Below are 25,586 nucleotides of genomic sequence, written 5' to 3'. Positions count from 1 at the left end.
TTTTTTTATTCCTGCCTCCAGTGGAAAAAGGTGTAAAATGCTTGATTTTAAAAAAGTCAGATCTTGCTGTTCTCCAAGTGGGAGTCAATGTGTTTGATGAGGGCGTCATCAGGGTAACCAGTTGGAAAGGTCAGCTGACACAAAGGGCAACTGCGAGCAGCACTTTCTTCTGACTCCATCCATAACTAGAGGCAAAAGAAGACACGTGAAAACACTTATCTATAAATTAAAGACAAATCCTAGACTAATCAAAAGCCAGAATACATTGCTGACTTCATCTGTCTGAATTCTCATGGTGGCAATTTTTGATTTTCTCAAATTTCTTTGCATTTCTGTGTTTCACCAAACACAGAAATGAACTGATACCAGTGGCTGTCCAAAATGTATGATGAATATGACAGGTCATTACTGAGCTTGTAGGTAGGACTTTGACTTAATATCTTGGGTTAACTGTTGGAACCTTCAAATGTTGGTAAACTATCTCTTCTTCATACTGCTGTAAGTCTGTTAGTGGAGGTTTTGCATGTTTTAGTTCCTTTACTGTAATTTAGATATATTTCACCTGAATACAAACCATCCCTGAACTATATATATTTTCATGTTGTATATTAATGTAATCCCATACACAAGAGAACTTTATTTTCAGGTTAAACATACTGTACATGACATACTGTAGCAATCTGCCTCCTCAGGCAGTTCATTCCCACACAGATAACCCATCATAACAGTATACTTTTTTCAGCATACTGAAACAGAGCTAGCCCAGGATGGGAAGAAGCTCTACTGACAGGGTTCTTTATCTACGTCTTCTGCACTAATCTACAATGTAGAAAATGGTAGACACAAAAACACTGAGAAGAGGTGCCTTTTGGATTTCTTTTTACAGACAATGCATTGTGTTGTCAATTGTTGGTTTTGTGTTGTTTCTGTTTTCATCGATCCTCTTCTGACTGCTCCAATGGACCAGTCTCCCCGTAAAAACGGCGAGGGGGATCTGTTTATTACCTTCATGTAATTGCATTGCTTTTTACTCACATTAATGGAGGGCCAGGACTGAGCATGCTCAGTGTTCATGTAGAGAGGCAGATGGCAGGAAAGTGTGGCATGGCCCTCAGGGGCCGAGAAGGAGGGATGGTGTGGCTGTTTCCTAGCAGACGGAAATGAGGGGTGAAGGGACTGTTCCCTAGGAGATGATGAGCCAATCCCAGTTGCCCCAAGGGTTCGAGGTGGGCTGGCAGCTGGCAATAAATACGTACATATATCCTGTAAATGTACATGACACACACGTTGTCACAATAAATAACCCAAGTTTAATGCTACAGAAAGAGCCACAAGCATCATCATTGTCATCACCTCTTCATCATCAGAGGACTGTGGTGGTGTCACCAATGGGGTGGGCTCAGGTGGGTCATTAAGATGACAGAAGCAATGTACCTGGATGAGAGCATGAGCAGGAGAGAGCACCATGATTATTCAGCAAATGTTTAAGGGTAATATATCAAGGTTTTGATTACCTGCAGTCATTATGGGCTGGCATTATGCTAAAAAGACTGCAATGACATGATATCTGCTTTGTAGGAGGTGGACAGTAATAAAGTAAATTTACCCGACTACTGTACTTAAGTACTATTTTTGAGAATTTGTAGTTTTTTGGGGGAAACTTATTACTTTTACTCCACCACATTTGAAAGATAGATACAATACTTTTCACTCCACTACATTTCTATAAAGGCTCTAGTTAGTTGTTACTTTTGCAGAGAAATTGTCTTAAAACCATAATTGACCATGATCATTAAGTTTCTTGTTTGTGTGATGTTTGTCCCACTTACACACTCTAAAGATACACACTCTGGTACAGTAAGTGGTGGTGTGTACCTTTCAACGCTGGTTGGGGCTCAGATAAGGCAGACTGTGCTGTGCGTGGGGGCAATCATTTAGTCCTGGTCTAGTCCTGATTCAGTTTTGGTTTAGTCCTGGTTTAGTCTTTGTTTTGTCCTGCTTTAATGTTTAATTTAATCATTAATTAACTAATTTTCATTGCTACTTTTAGATGACTTAGACCTACTTCTGTCCCTGAGGGGTTAGGGGAGAGATCCTGCCTCAAGTGGAGGAGTTGGGTATCTTGGGATCTTGTTCACGGGTGAAGGAAGGATGGAATGTGAGAGTATTTTGTCCACCACTGGTAGGAGGTGTGACACATACAGATGAATTGTAATCAGAAATTACCTAACAACAAATACAATCACGCCATTTGTTAAAGGCTGACCAAAGTTAGTAAAATTTATCCTGAGGGAACATTAATGGTGTTACCAAATTCTAAATTATCTAGGTAGGTAAATGTGTAGATGTATAAGGTTAATTATAATGAGGTAACTGACTTGATAAAAGCAAATAGAAGTTTTGTGTCTGACCTCAGCAGCCATTGGGAAGCCCAGGTCCAGAGCACAGTGATGAGGACTGCTGCTCAGACTGCTGCCCCCACCTCTCTCTCCTCCCCCACCTCCTCCTTTTTCTCCTGCAGCTCCATGAGCTGAGGCCGGTCTGACCAGGCCCAACAAGGATGAACGGAGCTGAGATTTGGATTCGCTGTAACCCTGGGTCTCGCCCAGGAGAGGCCTGGGCTTGGGAAGGGTTGATACTGGGTCCCTCATCGGACGAGCCTGGGGCCTCTGGATGGCTGATGGGGCAGTTACCTGGAAAAAAGAGAAGGCCAAGAGGTCAAAGGACTTCCCAGTGTAGTCCTCTGTTTCACTGTCCAATTTTGCCACAGAGTTTCACCAAAAACTTCTGGCCATACCTCTGAGTAACTCCGGCGGCCCTGGAACTTTGCTCGTAGACGGCTGCTGGTTGGCTGATGGGAATAGGAGGCAGGGCTGTCACTCGGAGACAGGGGAGGAGAGGGAGTGGGGAGAAGCCTGTCAGGGGATAGTGAGGGGCACTGTGGAGCAGGGGAAGGACGAGAGACTGGAGCACAGAGAGAGAAACGAGAATGTAAACAGTTTTAGGCTTTTTACAACATCTGTTACGCCCGGCCTAGGGGAAACCAGGACATAACATGTGAGCTTTCTCCACGCTTACCCACTCTCAACAGAGTCCAGCAGCACACCAAATACAAGTAAAGGTAGCAATTCTATTTTGCCAAAAATAGTCAGTAATTACATCTTCTAATAACCAAAGCCCAAATAACAAACAAAACTCTAAGGCAACCCTAAACTTACCTAACCAAACAAAAACCAACAAAAAGACAGGTATACTACCCTGGACTCCTAACCAAAAACAGGAGAAAATAAAAATAAAAATAACTGGGCTTCTCACTACAAAGAAAATGCTACCTGGTGCTCAATATTTACAGTGCAATTAAAGTCACAAAGTTCTTTCTCTAAGATTACAATTCTTACTGACGATTTGTTCCACACAACGTTAGGCTTTTCACAAATACAGAGTTCCACAACAAAAAGTGCTGGTTTGGGAGTGGCAGAGATGGAGAAGAGCTCTCAGGCTGCAGTCAGTTGGTGCTTCTTATAGTCTTCCAGGAAGGACTGGACCAATCCTGGAACATCAATCCAGTTTGAATGGACCAACCCCGTGGATCCACCTATACTCCACGCCCACTCCTTTCTCTCTCTCACATACACACACATACACACACACCAAGAACCAGGGGAGGAGAGCGCTAACAACAACCAAATCATAAACCTTATTAATCATGACCCAGGGTCATAACACCTTCCCCCGTAAAAAAAAAAAGTCAAACATTTTCCCCCTAAAAAAATGTTTGATCTGTTCTTAACACCTAGACAGAGCATCTGCCATAATGTTGTCTAGACCCTTTTTGTAACGAATTTCAATATTGTAGTCTTGAAGTAATAATGACCAACGCAGAGACGAGACGATTGTTGCTGTTCTGCATCTGAGTCAAGAATACGAGAGGGTTCTGGTCAGAGAAGATGACTGTCGGTACAGGACTAGACCCAATATATACCTCAAAGTGTTGTAAGGCCAGCAACAAGGCTAACGCCTCTTTTTCAATGGTGCTGTAATGTAGCTGGTGTTTCTTGAACTTTTTTGAGAAATAACAGATTGGATGGTCTATGCCCACATCATCCTCTTGCAGGAGTACTGCACCTGCTCCGAGAGCACTAGCATCCACCTTCAAAAGAAGTGAAGAAACGTGTGCACGCAGATTGGAACAGATGTAGGAAAGTGCCAGGTGTGATGTGTGACAAAAGAGTGTCAGCAAGAATGAAAGGAAAGGTGTACAAGACAGTGGTGAGATCAGCAATGTTGTATGGTTTAGAGGCAGTGGCACTGAGAAAAAGACAGGAGGCAGAGCTGGGGGTAGCAGAGCTGAAAATGTTGAGGTTCTCTCTGGGAGTGATGAGGATGGATAGGATCAGGAATGAGTACATCAGAGGGACAGCTCATATTAGATGTTTTGGAGAAAAAGCCAGATTGAGATGGTTTGGACATGTTCAGACGAGGGACAGTGAATACATTGATAAAAGGATGCTGAGGTTAGAGCTGCCAAGAAGGAGGCCTAGAGGAAGACCAAAGAGGAGGTTCTTGGATGTAGTGAAGGAGGACATGAGTATAGTTGGTTTGGGTGTGGAGGATACAGAGGATAGGGTTAAATGAAGGCAGATGATTTGCTGTGGCGACCCCTGAAGGGAGCTGCCGAAAAGAAAAGAAAGAAAGAAAGTTCAGCCAAAAACATCAAACAAAGGAATTTGTTTTCTTGCTGTCACCTTCCTGGTGGGCCAGATGGCAAGGGTATTTTGTAGGAGAATTGTCTCTTCTAGGATAAAGTGATTTCTTGTTATTGGGTGTGATCCTAGTCAATGATTATTGGTTTATAATATTAGGAACCAAATTTTCTGAGCACAGTGGGAATTGAACACATCATTAGAAACTTTCTGGGAATAAGAACACAGCAAATTGTGAACACTAGAAGCACTGGTATGCAGTTGGTGATTCCCTTCCATTAAAAGCCCAAAGAGTAATCACATTTCTTACTGGGATTTTTTCTAGAGGGGTGTTTCAAGCCATCATCTCAAATGGGTCAAGCAGCAGGGCTAAGCTCAAACAGAAACTACAGTCTTGGTTGTGTGTTAATGTTCTGTACCCATTGGTTTGTCTTCCCTGTTCTGTGGCTAATATCCTGGTTCCTGCATTGATCCATCTATGGTGAGGATCACATAGTTTGGCTGCTTATGCTTACACAAAACAGTTTAGCAGTCATGTGAACTTAATAATAAATGGATTTTGTCTTTACTCTAAGGTGTAAGGATGAAGTACACTGGCATTTGTAAAGGTATCATCTCTCTAACCATTAGTCTTACCCCTGCTTTTAAACATCTAATGATACTGTTTAGTCCTTCAACCAATAACCCAGTCAGGTGACTTACCAGGGTCCTGTGACGCCTGCCGTAGCAGGTCAGTCTGTTTTGCAGCCAAACTACGAACACGACCCAGCTCCTCTGTCAGCTCAGTGTAGGCTAACGCTAGGTTCACCCTGCCACACACAAAAAGAACAACATATACATAAATAAACTGAGAAGGAGTATAGACTGTTTTCAAAATCTTCTCCTCTTTGAAAGAAGACTCACTGTTCATCCCCAGCTTTCTTTATCCATTCTACATCACAGTGCTCACAGTGTGGGGCCAACTCCTGTGACTGACAGAAAGACAAAAAGCTGTGTTAGAGTTCTACATCTTATCTAAGACATTTTTATGGATGTGGTTTCAGCATAGTTTCTGTCTAAAGTTTAAAATTCATGGTTTAGAATAGGAGCGGGCAGTATGACCACTGAAGGGTTAAAGCTCCGGTATGGCAACTGCATGGAAGTTATTATTGTATTCTTAACTGTCTCTCATAAGGGCAGCATTTGGAAAAGTATGCTCGACTAGTCAGTGTGGTATAGTCAAAATCCATACTGCATGGTGAAATCCTACCAGAGTACGTTTTGTACTATTTATATGGTCTACCTCTAGTTTAGAAACAGACAAAATATATCTAAATTGTGGTAAATAAACTAAACAGTAAAACTTCCAGTCTGGACACTAACAGCCTTGCCACAATATGAACAAGTTGTTTATCCATCAGAGATTCAAAGTTCAAAGTTGGGGTTAGGGTCAAATCAAACTACAGGGTGCATGTTTTTGGTATTAAAGGACCAATTCACTCAACATTGTGTTTTTTAATAGTTTCTGGATAAATAGTGGAGCTTTGTGGAACAGAGGAATAAGCTACACCAGGCTCTGCGACACACACAATAAAGCACAAAATTCCAGTTTTTTCATAAGTAAGATGAAATTTTATTAAATTCAAATATTTGTCTTCATGTTTTTTTTAAAATTTAGACTACTCCCTTTAGGGGTCGCCACAGCCGATCAGTTGATCCACATAATTGATTTGGCACTTATTTTATGCTGGATGCCCCAATCCTCCTCATTTACTCAGGCTTGGAACCAACACTAGGACCACATTGGCTTGTTCAACCTCAAAGGCTGTGGCTAACCAGGACCGGCCCTGCTTAGCTTCCCAAGATCTGATGGGATCAGGCAAATATTTGTATTCATTGCACTATAGCAATAATAAAAACGTTGCACTGTATCTACAAATAGCTATTAGATATCATAAAGTGACTGCAGTCTGGAGGGCTGTGGTAGAGATAATGATTCTGATCAATGTAGTCTTGTGAGCATCATGCCAATCTCTCACCCCATTTACATAATTCACCTAATGAGCCTATTCAGGCTAAGGGTGGAATGAAACCAACCTGAAAGATAAATTGAAGTTTCCAAAAATTGAAGTTTCCATAAATTGATGAAGCTACTTGGATGAGTAGAGAAACGTTTTGACCTAAAAGACCTAGAAATCCAGTTGCCATGAATCTCTATATAACTTCACCTGGACGACTGAGAATCTTCACGGACATCATGCCTACCTGTCTCTGTGCATTCTGTAGCTGGCCTATCTCCTCCTGCAGCCTTTGGAGCTCATTCCTCAGCTCCTTCTCCCTCTGACAGGCTCCTTCAACCTGGTGCCGTGCCCCCTCCAGCTCCGCCTCCAGTCGCTGCAGCTTCAGGTCTGACAGGGCATCCAGACTGCAGGAGCTCTGCAGTGTTGGTCCACGACCCTCTGACAAAAATAAATGGCTTCACTCCGTTACTTTTTTTTCCCCAGTTTTAATTCGATTCACCGCACTACTAAATCATTAGGGTTGACTTTTTATATAAGGTGAATTATAGTGTGGACCATTTTTTGCAGACGTCACTTCAGTGATATATGTATGACACCAATACATAAAATACATTCATTACTGTAATTTGCAGTCATGCCGAACTCAATGTTGATTTGGTCACATATTTAATTTAGTTGGATAACTATAATTACAGTATGAGTAAATGGCTACTCATTTAGTAAAAAACGAAACCCATTGCCATTACAATTAAGTAACTGTAACTCGGTAGAGCAAGTTTTGAATTTCTCTTATGTAATGTCCAGGGGGCCTCGTTAGCAAACACACTGTACATAATGATGGATAATGTACATGAATTTGGATGATGGATTCTTTTTTTACACTCGCCAAAATGAAGAATATAAGTAAAGTGTATAAGTGTATGTAAGGAAAAAGTGTAAGAAGTGCTATGCACAGTGTGTTTATTAGCTATAATGTATGTGTTGCTAACTGGCTGACTAGAGTAGCTGCAGTGGTAAGCCAAGCCAGCAAAACTTCCAAGGCTCACCTCTGGGTACGTCCAGGCTGGCATGGAGTTGAGACTGATGTGCATCTTTGTTGCGGAGTTGAGCACTGAGTTTCTGAAGAGAACTTTCTCTCTGCCTGAGAGCTGACTCCAGGCTGTGGATCCTTTCCACATGGTGCTCTGCTAGAGTTGTCTGACACACACATGCAGACACACAGGTCCACATGTGGAACTTAAACCCAAACTCCTACCAAAAACAAGGGAATAGGTGTGTGTGTGTGTGTTTGTTTACCATCTTATCTAGGTCTCTCTGGACATTGCTTTTCTCCAAGTGAATCTTCTCATAAGCCTGAATGACTTCCTCCAGCCTTTCCTCTCTTTCCTTACTCTTCTGAAGCTGAAACAGGAAATCTTTCATGGATTTACCTCTGAAAAATAATACACCTTGGGCCATCCTAAATTACATTTGAATTCGTAGCACACCAATGCATCATTATCAATTGAATGCTAGGTAAGTTTAAATTAACCACCACATTAGTCACCCTTGTTTCTGCAAGGGAGATTAACACTCAATTTTTTAACTATTCAATTCAATTTTCAATTTTATTTGTATAGTGCCAAATCACAATACAATCATCTCAAGGCATCTTGAGATGATTGTATATCTTTTGTGTTTGTGAGGCATAGTGCAAGCTTGATGATGCTCAGTAAAACTCACACTTCAGCAGCCCCAACACATTGGCAACTAGTTGGTGACAAGTGACCTTACTATTCACTGTTCAATGTTGAACTGAATGTTATGTTATTCTGATTCATCCCCTTACACAGCACATAAGGCTGTATTCCCAAGTAGCTGAGAGCTTGCTGAGTATGTTTGGTACAATAAGGGCACTACTGCCTCCAGATATATGCTTACAGTGACAAGACCCTGCCAACACATGCTGCATATTAAATTTGTGAACGGACCAGATCAGTCTTGAAATAAAAACACGTGAGCAGATTTTGCACATCCAATATTATCTCTTTTGAATAACTGTCACTTAAATAATTATATTCGTATGAACTGCACCTTCCTCTAGGTAATATTACTGTGTACCTCCTGAGTGAGCGAGTTGATCCTCTGTTGTAGGTTGGTGGTCTCTGATTGGATTACACTGGTATCCTTCATGATGGGCTCACAGGAACAGCACAGCATCCTCTCCTCTCCAAATTCACTGATCATGGGAAACTGCAAGAAAGGAGGGATGGTTGATGTTTCAGGAAACTTTGCATTCACACCTTATTTCCATCTTTATTATCTTATATTGTATATTGTGCCCACTTTGTGTTTATTATGTGTGTGTTTTGAGTGCACTGTTCTTCACCTTGACCTCGTAGTGTTTAAGTTTCTTCTTTATGCTGCTGTTCTCCCTCTCCAGACTGGCCAGTCGGGTCTTGATGTCATGATAGGCAGCAGCCAGTGCCAATCCGGATGCTGGGTACATGTCATCTGGCAGTCGACTGGCCGACCAGCTGATCCCAGGTACGCCCACATCATCTCTCAGCCCTTCTCCTCCTCCGAGCAGCCCCAGCTCTCCTCTGCCGAACAGATCCATCATCAGTTAGCTCTAGGAGAGGGAAAGCAAACATTCTAGTTGATCTCTGGGAACTGACTAGACAGACTGTAAGGCCAATAGGCATGTCAGTTCAGTGAGTCACTTTGCACTCTCCATGTCACATAGCAGGGGAACTAATGGCAATAAATCTGCCAACCCCCATGTTTTGGCAGAGATGAAAGCCAAAGTGTGTGTGTTTTCAAACTACAGCCAGGAACCAACAAAGCCTGCCAGCCAAAGATTCGGTGTTTCCCATCTGCTGCCATGAAGTCCTTCCTCTCTTCCCTGCCCCCTGCCTCTGCCTGGCAGTTTCTATGGTTACAGATCCCACACCACAAATCCGAAGACTGAGATTTTCAAAGCTACACCTAAAAAAGATCAACAAGGATTTATGGTTCTCTGTTTTGGAAACTGCTCACTGATCTCGGCAACAGAACAGTGTGTGTACTCAGAAATGACAGAGATTTTCTTGGGTATGGTTGGCAGTTGTGATGACAGACTAGATTTGTTGACAACAAATACAATACAATACAATAGACGAATGAACGAGAGAACGAACGAATGAATAAGAGAATATTTGCTTCAATGCAAAGGCCTACTCGGGGTAGAGAGTCAGTCAGAGAGTCAGTCAGTCCATCTTCAGTTTACTTAATAACATGTTACAGTAACACAGCTGTAATATGTTTGCTGTCTTACAGGGAGTTTTATGGAGGGTCTGGTCTCAACGTTCAGTGGGTAGACTGGGATTTGACTGGGGTGCATGGTACAGTAGGTGGTAGCTTTGACCAAAAGAGGAGAAATGTGACTCCAGGTAATTCCAGTGTTGCCTTATTTTAACTCTGTGTGTTCTTGGTTGGCTGATGCGACAAATGTTAGCCACAGGCCCTCACTCAAAGGTCTTTTTTAGAAGGAAATAACATATATTATATGGCAGGCTGTCACAGTACAGGACCTGAGGGCCAACTGCAGTTTTGAGGACAGTAGCTCAATTATGGGCAAGAACATACCATCATACAACAAAATAGAATAGTAAAGGTAGTGCAATAATGATCATTTCAACTGAAGCAACTCCCAAATGTCTTGCCAACATCCTTCACCAGTATACTATCATTCCCATGTGCAGTGTGTGTGTTTTGAGAGCCTAAAGACAGCTGCAGTCATAAAGAGGGAGGGGGGTCAAAGCATTTCTCTGCAGATAAGTCCCACTGTTATATCCCACAGACTCTCTCTCTCACACACACAGCACACTCATTGCCTGTGTCCATCATATCCACTCTTCCTCTAAATCTCCCTTTGAGTTTTCAACTCTATTCACTCCTGTGAGCGTTCTTCACATAGCACACACACAGCACCAGCTAAGGGCAGATCCGTGTAGGGCCATATGTCTTCATCACATGGATGTTTCATTTATTAATGAGCTAACTGTCAAGCTGTTTAATAAATTTGTCCTCTCTTAAAAGCACCTACTTTCTGCCTGAAATAAACTGGCTTTGACTCAACTTCCTTTTCCAATATTTATTGGATAGTTAGGTAAAACATTGAACATTAAAAAACAACACAAAATTCATGCAGTGCTTAGTGTGAGCAGACAACTAAACCATATCTTAAAAGGACTGCAAAAGAATTACAGACACTAAGTAATACTGAAACAACTCAGAAATTCTGTTCCACAAATCTCTTCAAGAGTTGCAGAAAGTAGTTATGCATGTACTGTGCAATTAATCGAATTTTGATTTAAAAAAAAAAACTGTAATCGAGAAAAAACGATTATTCCGTTGACCAGGGTTCTTAATTACGCGCATGCGCACTTTCGCCCCTCGGGAAGCCGAGGCCTCTTTTGGTCAAAGCTACCACCTACTGTACCATGCACCTCTGCCAGCCTATATTGTCGGCGAAACAAGTAGCGTACGTTATCTGGTGGCATTTAAAAACCAGCGCGAGTGAATCTAGCGCAAAGAGAGCAGCCACAGAAAGTCTTTGGTCAATAAAAGTTGCAGAAGCAATTCCGTTGTTTGGGAACAGTTTGGATTCGAAGAAGCGGATGTGGATCAATAACATATTACGCGCAAGATTTGCTACGAGGTGTTACGATATGGTGTGGTGCGTGATGAAGTAAAGGATGAGGACCCAAGTGCAGGACACCAAACTTTATTCTCCCTGGATCGTCCAGGGCTCAGGCAAACACAAATTGTTCTCCGACGTTCGGCGGACAGGCAGACAGGACAGAAACGGGAATACAAGATATCTCCGCCACTCGGCGGGCAGGCAGACAGGACAGAAACGGGAATACAAGATATCTCCGCCAGTCGGCGGGCAGGCAGACAGGACAGAAACGGGAATACAAGATATCTCCGCCACTCGGCGGGCAGGCAGACAGGACAGAAACGGGAATACAAGATATCTCCGCCACTCGGCGGGCAGGCAGACAGGACAGAAACGGGAATACAAGATATCTCCGCCACTCGGCGGGCAGGCAGACAGGACAGAAACGGGAATACAAGATATCTCCGCCAGTCGGCCCGCAGGCAGACAGGGAAATAAGGGCGCTCTCCACACGTTGCATTAGCACGCTGTATTATCAATGCTCCGGCGGGGAACAAAGGAAAGCCGGGGACATATATAGACAGAACTCAGTACACAGGTGAACGTAATCTAACTAATGAACACGAAACACAAAGCTACCTGGGATTACACTGAACAGAATCGGAACACAGGAAACTTACCAAAATAAAAGACAGACAGGAAACAGATCTCGGGGCCTAACACGAGGTGGTGTCTGCACTGCTATTTATACATTTGAATATATTTTATATTATTTGTCTTAAGGATAATTTATTGTTTTATTGTCAATAAATGCAACATATTTCCAAAGTAAATGAGTAATCGTAAAATAATCGTGATTTCAATAATGACCAAAATAATCGTAATAATGATTTTTTCCATAATTGAGCAGCCCTAATGCATAGGCTCATTGATCCTGTTTTCTTGTTCTGTTTCTGTTGATCTGACCACTCTGTGTGCCTGTTAAATTGCACTGCACACTGACTGAGACTGAGAGCCATCGGAAACTGCAGCAATTGCTATTTACGTTAAATTAAATAACGCTAATACTAATATAAACAATAATGATAATACAATAATAACAAGGTTGCAAGGTCTCTGGTGCCTTTCATGGTGGCAATCCCCGAACCCGGTGGTGGACACTAGAGGTAAGGGATGCCGTCAAGCTGAAGAAGGAGTCCTACTGAGGCTGGATGGCTTGTGGGACTCCTGAGCCAGCTGATTGGTACCAGCAGGCCAAGTGTGCCGTGGCCCAAACGGTGGCGAGGAAATTCTGGCAAACCATCTGGAACCTCAGGAGGGGGCAGCAGTGCTCTGTCAACACTGTTTAGAGTGGAGGTGGGGAGCTGCTGACCTGGCCTGGGGATATTGTCGGACAGTGAAGGAATACTTCGAGGATCTCCTCAACCCCACCGACGCCTCTTCCATAAAGGAAGCAGAGACTGAGTCAGATCCGCCCATCACCCAAGCTGAAGTCACTGAAGTAGCAGCTCCTTGGTGGCAAGGTGCCAGGAGTGGATGAGATCTGCCCCAAGTTTCTCAAGTCTCTGGGTGTTGGTCTGTCATAGCTGACACACCTCTGCAACATTGCGTGGTGATCGGGGACAGTACCTCTGGTTTGTCCAACTATAGAGGGATCACACTCCTCAGCCTCCCTGGGCAGGTCTATGCCAGGGTGCTGGAGAGGAGGATCTGGCTGATGGTAGAACCTTGGATCCAGGAGGAACAATATGGTTTTTGACCTGGTTGTGCAACACTGGACCAGCTCTATACCCTTTCCAGGGTGCTTGAGGGTTCATGGGAGTTTGCCCAACCAGTTCATATGTGCTTTGTGGACTTGAAGAAGGCATTTGACCGCATACCTCGTGACATCCTGTGGGAGGTTCTCTGGGAGTATGTGGTCCGGGGCCCCATGGTAAGGGCTAGCCGATCTCTGTACAACCGGAGCAGGAGCTTGGTTAGCATTGCCAGCAGTCAGACCTGTTCCCAGTGTATGTTGGACTCCAATAGGGCTGCCCTTTGTCACCGATTTTGTTCATTATTTTTATGGACAGAATTTCTAGGCACAGCCGGGGGCTGGAGGGAGTCCATTTCGGAGACCACAGGATTTCATCTCAGCTTTTTGCAGATGATGTTGTCCTGTTGGCGCCATCAAGGCAAGATTTTCAGTGCACTGGGATGATTTGCAACCAAGTGTAAAGCAGCTGGGATGAGAATCAGCACCTCAAACTCTGAGGCCATGGTTCTCCATCGGAAAAAGGTGGCTTGCCATCTCCAGGTCAGGGTAGAGACCCTGCCTGCAACACGAGTTTGAATATCTTGGGATCTTGTTCATGAGTGAGGGAAGGATGGAACGTGAGATTGACAGACCGATCGGTGCAGTGGCAGCAGCATTGCAGGCGATGGGTCTGTTGTTGTGAAGAAGAAGCTGAGCCAAAAGGCATAGATTTACCAGTCAATCTACGTTCCTACTCTCACCTATGATCATGAGCTTTGTGTAATGACCAAAAGGACAAGATCACGGATACAAGCGGCTGAAATGAGCTTCCTTGGCTGGGTGGCTGGGTGCACCCTTAGAGATAGGGTGAGGTGCTCTGTCACCCAGGAGGAGCTCAGAGTAGTGTTGCTGCTCCTCCACATCAAGAGCTGAGGTGGCTCGGGCATCTGTTCTGGATGCCTCCTGGGCGCCTCCCTGGGGAGGTGTTCTGGGCATGTCCCACTGGGAGGAGGCCATGGGGAAGACCCAGGACACGCTGGAGGGACTATGTCTCCCGGCTGGCCTGGGAACGCCTTGGTGTCCCCCCGGAAGAGCTGGAGGAAGTGTCCAGGGAAAAGGAAGCCTGGGTATCCCTGCTTAGGCTACTACCCTCGCGACTCAGCCCCGGATAAGCGGGGGGGAAGATGGATGGATGGATGATATAGAGTACTATCCATCCATCCATCCAACCACCCATTATCTATATCCGCTTATTCCTATTTAGGGTCACATGTATCTGTTGGAGCCTATCCCAGCTCTCTTTGGGTGAAAGGCAGCGGTACACCCTGGACAGGTCATCACTCCTATAGGCAATTTAAAGTCACCTAATCAACCTAGCATGCATGTTTTTGGACTGTGGGAGGAAACCAGAGCACCTGGAGTAAACCCACCCAAGCACTGGGGGGAACATATAAACTCCACACAGAAAGGCTGGGTTGCGAACAGGACCTTCTTGCTGTGAGGTAACAGTGCTAACCACTCAGCCACTGTTCTGCCCCCAACCCACCATTTACTTCTAAAATGCTCAAAAAAGCTGTTGCTAAGCAGCTATCAGACCACTTACACAGAAATGAACTATTTGAAGATTTTCAATCAGGATTTAGAGCACATCATAGCACAGAAACAGCACTTTTAAAAGTCACCAATGATCTTCTCTTAGCCTCAGATAATGGACTTGTTTCTATACTTGTCCTGCTAGACCGTAGTGCTGCATTTGACACCATCGACCACGGCATATTATTAGAGAGAAACTGGGCAAAATAACATCGGTGCACTGAGCTCCCCTACCCTAACCCCCCCCCCTCTCTTCCTCTCCTCCCACCTCATGTATATTCCACCATTGAATGTCACTAATATTGTGCTCTCTCTCTCCCCCAGTTTGTGCTCTCTCCCTCTCTCTCTGTACCTTCTGCAGGTGTCCCTGGTCCTGGAGCTGTATATCGCTAATGTGCAGTTACTGGTCCAACCAACCTGCAGCAACCCTCTATTTGTTGTTTATTGTTGCTGTTCTTTTCTCTCTATCCACTCACCCCAACCGGTCGAGGCAGATGGCCGCCCAAACTGAGCCCGGTTCTGCTGGAAGTTTTTTCTTCCGTTAACCCTCTGGGGTCTGAGGGGGTTTTTGGGGCCTGGACAAATTCTGACATGTCCTGACATTTGTGCTTTTTTCAGTGTTTTTTAAACATATTAATGTCTAAAGTCTAATAACACTGTAATCAGCACAAAATTGGCTACAATAATATGTGAGCTTCAAGTTTATACATGATTGTGTTTTTGAGAAAAAAGTGTTTATGCATGGTTAGTGAAAAACTACAATTTTTTACTCACTGAAATAAGACCATAAAACACAAACAGAACATTGGTTCACAAGACTTTGGAGACCAGCATGTTGTAGGCTGAAGTGTTTACTTCAGAGTGCTGTGAAAGTCATCTTGTTCACACATTCACAGAAAACAATACACTGATTTAAATTTTCTAAGACACTTTTTGTCCAGAAAGGCCATATGCAAGAGGGTGTGTCTGAGGATGAATAGTCATGTGATTTACCTGAGAACACAAAAGACGCACTGAACGTCCAGACAAAGGCGCGCATAATGAGCCTTTCAGTCAATGTAGATGGGACGGATTAGTGCTGTACAATACAACACAATGAGGAGCCAAACGATCCTCATTTGAGTTAAAATCAGTGTTTTTACTCTGAGGACAAGCTGAACTATTTGTCTCTGTGTGAAATGTAAGGAGCGCCGCTTCACGTGCGTAACGCGCCATCATCCAAACGCGTCGAAAAAGTGAGTAAATTCTATGATGAAGTTTGATATTTTGTGTCATTTCTCGGAGGCGTGCACATATTTACCTGGTTCACCTGAGATTATTTACATGTGAACAGTGGACAGTGTACAAGGCGGGACCGCATTACCTGTAATGAGGTGAGACAGGAAAAAACGGACTTCTCCTTACGTTCATACGGATTAAATAAAAAGTGATGATTTGTTTTTGACTTGAATTGTTTCACTCAAAAGAAAACATTTCAAGCTTTCTAGCCATATAATTCTTATTTTTATGAGCCAAGTATTCGCTGAGATTCTGGTTGTTTTATTTACGCGTCTGTGAAGAGAAATGGCAGAGACAGAAAAGTCCGAGAGCGCACCCTGTCGGCTTTCTTTATTTAAAAAAAGCACAACGTTTTGTTGTTATTATGATGGTATACCACTAAAACTAGACCCTTTACAGATTTGAATGATATACTTCTTTTATCTGTACGATCAGAATTGACGGAGTAATTTAAGTTTGTTTCGGCCTTATCAGAAAAAGATGCGTCAAAACGCGCCGGCGCGTGCGTCGACCCCAGAGGGTTAAAGGGAGTTTTTCCTCTCCACTGTCGCCAAGTGCTTGCTCATAAGGGAATTGTTGGGTTTTTAGTTTTAGTTTTTGTAAAGTGCCTTGAGATGATTTGTATTGTGATTTGGTGCTATACAAATAAAATTGAATTGAATTGAATTGAATTGAATTGAATTGAGAAACTGGAGCAAGTGATTGGTATCAGAGGAACAGCTTTAAAATGGTTCCAATCTTATTTATGGGTCAGATTCCAATTTGTTCATGTTCATGATGAACCTTCCACACACACAAAAGTTAGTTATGGAGTTCCACAAGGATCTGTGCTAGGACCGATTCTATTCACCTTATATATGCTTCCTTTAGGCAATGTTATTAGGAAGCACTCTATTAATTACCACTGCTATGCAGATGACAGTCAGATTTATCTATCTATGAAACCTAATAACACAAACCAGTTAGCCAGACTTCAGGCGTGTCTAAAAGACATAAAGGTCTGGATGACCAGTAACTTTCTACTTTTAAAATCTGAGAAAACAGAGATTATTGTATTTGGGCCTAAAAACCTCAGAAACAGCTTTTCTAACAATATAGCTACTTTAGATGGCATAGCGCTGGCCTCCAGCACTACTGTGAAAAACCTTGGAGTTAATTAAAGGATATGTCCTTTCATTCACGCATAAAATAAATCTCTAGAACTGCCTTCTATCACTTGTGCTTTATTGCAAAAATTAGGAACATCCTGTCTCAAAATGATGCAGAAAAAACTATCCATCCATCCATCCATCCATCTTCTTCCGCTTATCCTGGGCCGGGTCGCAGGGGCAGTAGCCTAATCAGGGATACCCAGACTTCCTTCTCCCTGGGCACTTCCTCCAGCTCTTCCGGGGGGACACCGAGGTGTTCCCAGGCCAGCCGGGAGACATAGTATCCTCGGGGCCTCCTCCAAGTGGGACATGCCCGGAACACCTCCCCAGGGAGGCGCCCAGGAGGCATCCGAAAACAGATGCCCGAGCCACCTCAACTGACTCCTCTCGATGTCGAGGAGCAGCAGCTCTACTCCGAGCTCCTCCCTGGTGACCGAGCTCCTCACCCTATCTCTAAGGAGGCGCCCGGCCACCCTGTGGAGGAAGCTCATTTCAGCTGCTTGTATCTGAGATCTTGTCCTTTCGGTCATGACCCAGAGCTCATGACCGTGAGAGTAGGAACGTAGATTGACCGGTAAATCGAGATCTTCGCCTTCCGGCTTAGCTCCTTCTTCACCACAACGGTACCGGTACACTGACCGCATTACTGCTGCCAATGCCCCCGATCCGTCTGTCAATCTCACATTCCGTCCTTCCTCTGAACAAGACTCCGAGAAACTCCTCCACTTGAGGCAGGATCTCTCCCCTGGCCTGTAGATGGCAAGCCACCTTTTTCCGGTTGAGTACCATGGCCTCGGACTTGGAAGTGCTGATTCTCATCCCAGCCGCTTCACACTCGGTTGCAAACCGCGCCAGCGCACGCTGGAGATCCTGGCTCGATGGAGCCAACAGGACAACATCATCTGCAAAAAGCAGAGATGAGATCCTGTGGTCCCCGAACTGGACTCCCAGCCCTGCCGGAGTCCAACGTGCACTGGGAACAGGTCTGACTTACTACTGGCAATGTGAACCAAGCTCCTGCTCCATTTGTACAGAGACCGGATAGCCCTCAGCAAAGGGCCCCGGACCCCATATTTCTGGAGCACCACCCACAGGATGTCGCGAGGGACCCGGTCGAATGCCTTCTCCAAGTCCACAAAACACATGTGGACTGGTTGGGCAAACTCCCATGAACCCTCAAGCACCCTCGAGAGGGTATAGAGCTGGTTCAGTGTTCCCTCTGTAGTTGGAACACACCCTCCGGTCCCCCTTCTTAAAAAGAGGAACCACCACCCCGGTCTGCCAATCCAGGGGTACTGTCTCCGAACGCCACGCGATGTTGCACAGGCGTGTCATCCATGACAGCCCAACAACATCCAGATACTTGAGGTACTTGGGGTAGATCTCATCCACCCCCGGTGCTTTGCCACCGAGGAGCTGCCGAACTACCTCAGTGACTTCGGCTTGGGTGATGTATGGATCAGCCTCCGAACCCGCTGTCAGAGGGGTCTTTAAGTCACACCTCCGAGAGAGCTTCTACCAGATCCCGGGGGAGACTGGGGACATTGAGTCCGAATGGACCATGTTTTCCACCTCCATTGTCGACGCAGCAGAAAAAACTAGTTCATGCATTTGTTACTTCAAGGCTGGATTACTGACTCATTACTCAATACTATCTGGATTCAATTCAATTAAATTTTATTTGTATAGTGCCAAATCACAATACAATCATCTCAAGGCACTTTACACTTTACTTTACTTTCCTTTTCCTCACATACAAATCCATTCTTGATCAAGCTCCTTAATACCTTAAAGACCTGATAGTACCATATTATCCCAATTGACCACTTCGCTCTCAGAGTGCAGGTGCAGAGTTTCCAAAGTAGAATGGGAGGCAGAGCCTTTAGCTATCAAGCTCCTCTCCTGTGGAACCAGCTTCCAGTCTGGGTTCAGGAGGCAGACACTCTCTGTACTTTTAAGGCTAGACTTAAAACCTTCCTTTCTGACAAAGCTTATAGTTAGCAGACTTCAGATATTACTATTGCTTCAGTATATAACTATTATGGAGTCAGTTTGCTGATAAGTAAATACTTGCTACTGCTAATAGTTATTTGACATTTCTTAGACATAAGTGCAAAAGTATTCTTTTATTTCATGTATTAATCTCTTCTGATCCATGTTTGTCAAACACATGGTTTCATTTTCAAGTTTCTGGTGTCCCATTAGCAGTTTGTATGCACACATTCAGAACAGCTGATTAAATGCCCCTAGTCAAAGTACACCCACTCTGGAAATTTTAGGCAGTTTTTTCCTCACTGTATGTTTTGTAGGCACACTTTGTAGTGTTGTGGGTCATCCACTGCCCTCTCCTCCCACGTGTACTCACAAGTATCAACTTAGCTCTTCAAGCCCCTCTTTCTCCGAATAAACAGTACTGCTGTTACAGCCAACCACATGGAAAGCAAAGCTCACTACTATTCTTGGCCCTATTGGGCTTTATCCAGATGCCATACACCAGACCACCCACCTAGATGCAGAGGAAAGTGTAGCACAGAAAAATCACAGTTAAGGCCAAATTAGTTTCAGCCAGCCTCTTGACAACCAAGAGAGGGATTTAGGGAATAGAAGAAGAAAAGTATTTTATTGTTTTTTTTATTGAAATTCAATTGTTACAGCAGTTATTCTAATTTAAAGTGATTACATTTAATATTATTTAGATTATATTAATTAATACTAATTAATAAAGTAATTCATTTGTATGGAGAAAAGTAATAAAGTAATTGTTCATTTTTTTTGTACTAAGTCACGCTTTGCAAAGGGGTCAAATACTTATTTCACTCATTAAAATGCAAATCAATTTATAACTTTTTTAAAATGCATTTTTCTGGATTTTTTTCTCTCAATGTTCAAATAAACCTACCATTAAAATTATAGACTGATCATTTCTTTGTCAGTTGGAAAACGTACAAAATCAGCATGGGATTTTTTCAGTGGGCAAATACTGATGAAATACTTTTTTCCCTCACTGTATGTGTGCGTTGTGCATGCGTGTGTATGTAGTGGGTGTGTGTGCGTTATTGTTTATATTGTGGAGTTATAGAGTCTTATGGCTGTGGACACAAAAGACTTCCTGAATCTCTCAGTCTTGGCTTTTAGTCTGTGGCTGAATGAACTTCCCATTCGGCACAATTCCTCATGAAATGGGTGGGCAATATTGTCCAGGATAAGGAGAAAGGCAAAAAGTATTCAGTTCATTTGTACTATTATGGTCATTTTTTTATTTTAGAGAGAAAAAAGATCTTAGAGGGAAAACTGTGTTTGAGTCTTACCTATGGTAAAATGAAAATGCAAATATTAATTCCTAACCTGGTTTCAGGAAGTTGACTGTAGTTTTAGAAGTATTAGTCTTTTGCATTGGATTTGATAAATTGTAGGGCTTCTAGGTCCCTGTATAGTGTTTTCTGTTGGTGAATCCAAACAGTAGAGGTCAGGGATGCAGTGGTGACTTGCTAGTGAGCAGAAGATTCAGTCTGGAAGATAAAGACCCACTCATCGGGCAACTCATACAGTACAACATGGCTGCTATCGGACACATGGGTGAGATCACAACAGCTGTATCCTGATACATTACAATGGGTTTAAATAAAACAGTGTGACCTCATCCAACACAGCGTTGCAGTGTGTTTACACACAGACACACACTGAGGCCTGGTTTGATCAACTGAATTGATTGCATCTTTCCCAGATGGGAGAGATTGTCTGAACAGCTAGTGACTAGCAGACAACACATTAATCGACCTGCATTTCTTCATGTGTGCACTAATGCATCCTTTCCACAAATAAATGAGCAGCATGGTTAGGAGGTCACTGCACAAAGGCAACTACAGTACCTGACTCTAGATTAATCCCACTAAACACTGATATGGACAAAGGAAGCAGGGACAGCAGCGACAAAGCAGACTGGGATGAAGAAAGTGCAATTGGCATCTGTTGTCCATGGGTCCAAGCTAATGCTTTTTAATTAAAATTCACATTTTGTGTCTGATTTGGTGTGGCACAGTGCAAATTGTTTGGATGCATATTTAGTTTATAAATACAACACTGGTTCACTGTGTCATTGAGTGTATATTAAACATTGCTCTCCTGGCATGCATACAGATTAGGTTTAAGTCAATGACTCTGTTTATAAACTATTTCAGCTCAGTTGCTTTATTTCACATTTTGTGTAAACCAATACAAAAACTCTACAGTTGGACAGGAAGGCCTGACCTTTTTGGTCTTAAACTGAGCTCTCCACGTAGACCTTTTGTACTATCCTGAGTTATATATTTTAGACATGACTGAAGTTAATTATCTTAGATTTGTTGTCCTAGCTGAACTTCACTTGACTTCAACAATTCAACCTGCGCATAGTGAGACTTCTACCTAGCAAGCTTTGTACTAATATGATCAAGAACCGTCAAGTGTAGTTTGTACCATGATTTTGAAATACAGACCTGACATTAGCATGGATCACATCAATTCATAGTAAGGAAACTGACATACAATGAGAAAAATATGCTGTTCATGGCAACAAAACTGCACATAGAAAATATTGAATATGGACAACATTTGGCAGCATGTTGTAGGTCAACCATCAGCTTGGATGAACATGATACAGCTGTATTTTTAGGCCTACATGTGCAAAACAGTTGAACAAAAACAATAGATATTCTGCGCCATCATCAGCTACACATGGAATGTGTGTAGCACATGCTTCAAAAAAACGTATGCTTCAAAATATCGTTTCTTCACCAAAGCAAACTGAGTGCTCACAGCAGTGTACAGTGTCCATTTTCAATCATTCCCTGCCACAGCCAGGATCTCTGCTACAAGATAGCTTTAATCAGCTCTTTTAAATTATGTCAGCCATGTAAACTGCAGCCATACATTTCACTGGTGCTGTTAATCTTTGTCTGGGATTTGTGGAAAGAACCAAAGTTTCACTGAGTAGTTTCTGCAGTTCCGTTAAAATGCACGTTGCCCCAACACCTTTACTAATTAATAGATTAACTTGAAATATTAAAGAACTGCATTTTGAAAAGTGATGTGTCCACTACTGGCCCATCAGCCCGTCTCTGTTCTAGGGCTAAATCTCGCCCCTGCATTGACTAGATTTGTTCCAGAAATTCGACGACACCTAAATACAACACATGCTGAATATTCCAAAAGCTCCGCGTAGCGCAAATGTGCCAAGAGTTTTCATCAACCATATCGAGCTTGGTGATATTTTCAGTATTTCACATTCCCAGCGTGATATCCCTGTAGGTGGTAATGTCTGGTGCGCCCCCAATATTTATTATAGCGTCAGTGCTCACCCCCTCACCCCCCCTCTGCATCCACCGCTGCGCAACCAAAACATCCCAGCTTGACCCGCGGAGAAACACTGAAATCTTATTCTCACCAGGAAGAAAAAAACCGTAGACGCAGGCAGATAGAAGACAGATAGACAATCAGAAGTTGGAGAAAGGACAGACGACGACGAAGCCGGTTTACTTACGTCTTCATCTACCTACGTCGTAGAGCAGCCATCAAGCTAATGGTGCTGAGGAGGGTCGACATGACTGGAGACTGACATCAGCACTGTGTGTGTGTGTGTGTGTGTGTGTGCGCGTATACACCTCCCTCCTTCCCTCTTTTGACCATAACCGAGCAGAGGAGGGGGAAAGAGGAGCCTATTTTCATCAGAGCGAAGGCAGCTCTCATCATAATGTATTATAATAATGTATTTGTATTGTATTATATATCATTGTTACAATGACACATCAGTGTCCCATTCACTGGTGAACATACAGTATTTCACACATCTGTAAGCACATCAGACTTTATTTATTTATTTATTTTATTACAAAATACAAAGGGGCAGATTTCCTTTAGGGGAAAGGATTCAATAAGAAAACAATCTGTAAGTTCATCTCAGTTTCATCCAATCAGAAACTAAATTACTTTGCTGTCACTTATCCTCTTTCTGTGCTGTGTTTTTTTGTTTAGAAAAATAATTCAATTTTACTAATTTAATAGAAAGAGACAATGTGATGTGAATGGTGATGGTGGTCCACCCCTATGTCCACTACAATATTTAACAGCTATCCTCTTTCAGGATGAACCCGTCTTGGGGCTTTATTTATTCCATTTATTAAAATAAGTGAGTTTTATTTACTAGTGACCTAAATCCCCTGCTCACTCAGACCATTGAACAAATTAGTCATCTGTCAGGGTCCAGTTGTGTCAATGAGATGTCACTTAACACTACAGTATATAATCTGTACTGTAGTAAAGATGTGCCTTTTCAAAGGAGTGTTATACTGAAATGTTCTACTGTCAATAACTGTAGTACAATGAAACCAGATCAAGGTTTATAAAAGAACTAGAGTTTTCTGTCAGAATCCATGTCCTGGCTTCCTGACTGGGACTTTTATTTTGTGGTTGTGTTATGTGTTTGGAGTGCTGGAGAGAGGAAGGAGAGACAGGACCCAAATGCAGGACAACAGGGTTTTAATAATTCTCCTGGAATTGCCAGGGTTCAGAAAAGAAACATAAATACAACCTGATGTCCTGGTAGAAAAATACTAGCCGGATAGGCGGCGCAGTCTGCCAAATAAGGCAGATAACAAAAACTCACTATCCTCAGACAATCTGCAACCATCTACACGTCAATGCTTCAGCAGAGAACAAAGGAGAACAGGGAGTACTTATAGAGGCTAACACAACAGATAATTGAGCACAGGTGAAAATGATTGGTGACAACGTAAAGCTGCCGGGGACCGATGCAGGGGAAAAAACAGGAAGTCCCTTCAGCATAAAGGTCCCCCGGCAGGAAGTCCCAAAAGGGGACTCATAACAGTACCCCCCCCCCTCAAGGCCGGATACCAGACGGCCAAAACCCTAGTCCGAAAAACAAAAGTCAGGGTGGGCCCTCCAGCCCCTGAAGCGGACGGAGGTCCGGGGCTGTTCAGGAGGACAGCCTCTGAAGCGGACGGAGGTCCTGGGCCGTTCGGGAGGACGGTCTCTGAAGCAGACGGAGGTCCTGGGCCGTTTGGGAGGACGACCCCTGAGGTGGACGAAGGTCCGAAGCTGTCCGGGTGGACGGCCTCGCAGGCGGGAGTAGGTTGGAGGTTGTTCAGGGGGATGACCTCTCCGGCTGACATGGACTCTGGGACGTGAGGAGTCCCGCCGAAGAGTCGGCCAAGGAGGAACCGGCTGAGGAGACGACGCTGAGGAGGCGCAAAGGACTCGGGCGGGTGCCACGTCAGCTCAGGAAACTGTGGTTGCTGTGGCTGCTCTGGGCTTTCTGGCGGCGACGGCCGGAGAAGCTGCAGAGGCGGCCGGGGAAGCTGCAGAGACGGCCGGGGACGCTGCTGACACAGCCGGGGACGCTGCTGAGATGGCAGTGGAAGCCGCTGTGGAGGCTCTGGAGGTGAAGACCAAAGAGGTGGCACCGGAGTCAATGAGCGGCGAGGCGGCACCGGAGACAATGAAGATAGTATCCGTGGGCACACTGGCTGTGGAGGACATAGCTGGTGCGGCGCTGGCACAGGAGGATGCGGCGCTGGCACTGGAGGCTGCGGCAGCAGCTGAGACGGCTGGGGAGGCTGCAGCAGCAGCTGAGACAGCTGGGGACTCCCAGGTGACTGTGGAACTGGTAGCTGCCGCGGCAGAGGCGGCTCGGGAAACTGTGGGTCCAGTGGTGGCTCCGACCACTCAGTCCGAGGAAGCACTGGCCGAGGAAGCGGCGGGTGCTGCGGCGCTAGGAGCTCAGGCGGCTGCTGACCATCTGGCGACGGCGGTGGTGACCTTGGCTCGGGCTTGGCTTGGCGCTGGACGGCGATGACCACTCTGGAGACCCGGGAAGCCCTGGCTGCTGATCCAGCGGTTCTATCTGCAGCTGTGCCGGGAGTTCTGGCTGCCGTGGCACAGACGGCGAGATGACACTGGGTTCAGGTCACTGGGCAGCGAAGAGGGAGTCCGGTGGCCCCAACTGGGCAGCGAAGAGGGAGTCTGGCTGTGGTATTGCGGCCTCAGCGGGGACGTTGTCGTCGGCGCACTGAGACTCAGGAACCTGGACTGGAGCCTCAGCGGGGACATCTTTGTCGGCACACTGAGGTTCCAACGTTGATCTTTTCAGACGGCGGCGACTCCGTCGTCGAAACCATTGGTCCGATGGTCCCACCTGCTGCTGCTGCTGCTGTTGCTGCTGCGGCGGCAGCGGCAGCGGCGGCGGAGGCTCGGGAACTTTTAGTGGCAGTGGCGTCGGCTGCTGCGGCTCGGGAGGCTCCAGCGGCGGCGGCGGCGGCTGCTGCGGCTCGGGAAGCTCTGGTGGAGGCGGCCGCTGCGGCTCAGGAAGCTCCGGCGGCTCGGGGACCAGGGATGGAACCTCAGCGAGGACGTGGACGTCAGCGCACTGAGGCGCTCAGACCCTTGGCGGAGCATCAGCGGGGACGCTGACGTCGGCACGCTGGGGCTCGG

At 44.7% G+C, this 25,586-nt stretch overlaps 1 protein-coding gene across 1 annotated transcript; it reads right to left on the bottom strand.

Moving 5' to 3' along the window:
- On the bottom strand, positions 1-22,697 carry LOC113141336 (TANK-binding kinase 1-binding protein 1-like). Its single transcript, XM_026325686.1, has 14 exons — positions 22,621-22,697; positions 9,072-9,314; positions 8,804-8,935; positions 8,000-8,104; positions 7,750-7,900; positions 6,948-7,141; positions 5,607-5,674; positions 5,406-5,512; positions 4,347-4,364; positions 2,798-2,952; positions 2,412-2,693; positions 1,354-1,434; positions 1,036-1,263; positions 1-185 (listed from the first exon to the last, which is right to left on the bottom strand). The coding sequence occupies exons 2-14, from the start codon at positions 9,303-9,305 to the stop codon at positions 57-59; spliced, it is 1,884 nt and encodes a 627-aa protein (XP_026181471.1). The 5' UTR covers positions 9,306-9,314; positions 22,621-22,697; the 3' UTR covers positions 1-56.
- Between the last annotated feature and the right edge of the window lie 2,889 nt (positions 22,698-25,586).

This window comes from Mastacembelus armatus, chromosome 8, assembly GCF_900324485.2.
Source record: "Mastacembelus armatus chromosome 8, fMasArm1.2, whole genome shotgun sequence".
In the NCBI taxonomy this organism is placed as follows: Eukaryota; Metazoa; Chordata; class Actinopteri; order Synbranchiformes; family Mastacembelidae; genus Mastacembelus; species Mastacembelus armatus.
This window is presented reverse-complemented; position numbering and strand designations above follow the sequence as displayed.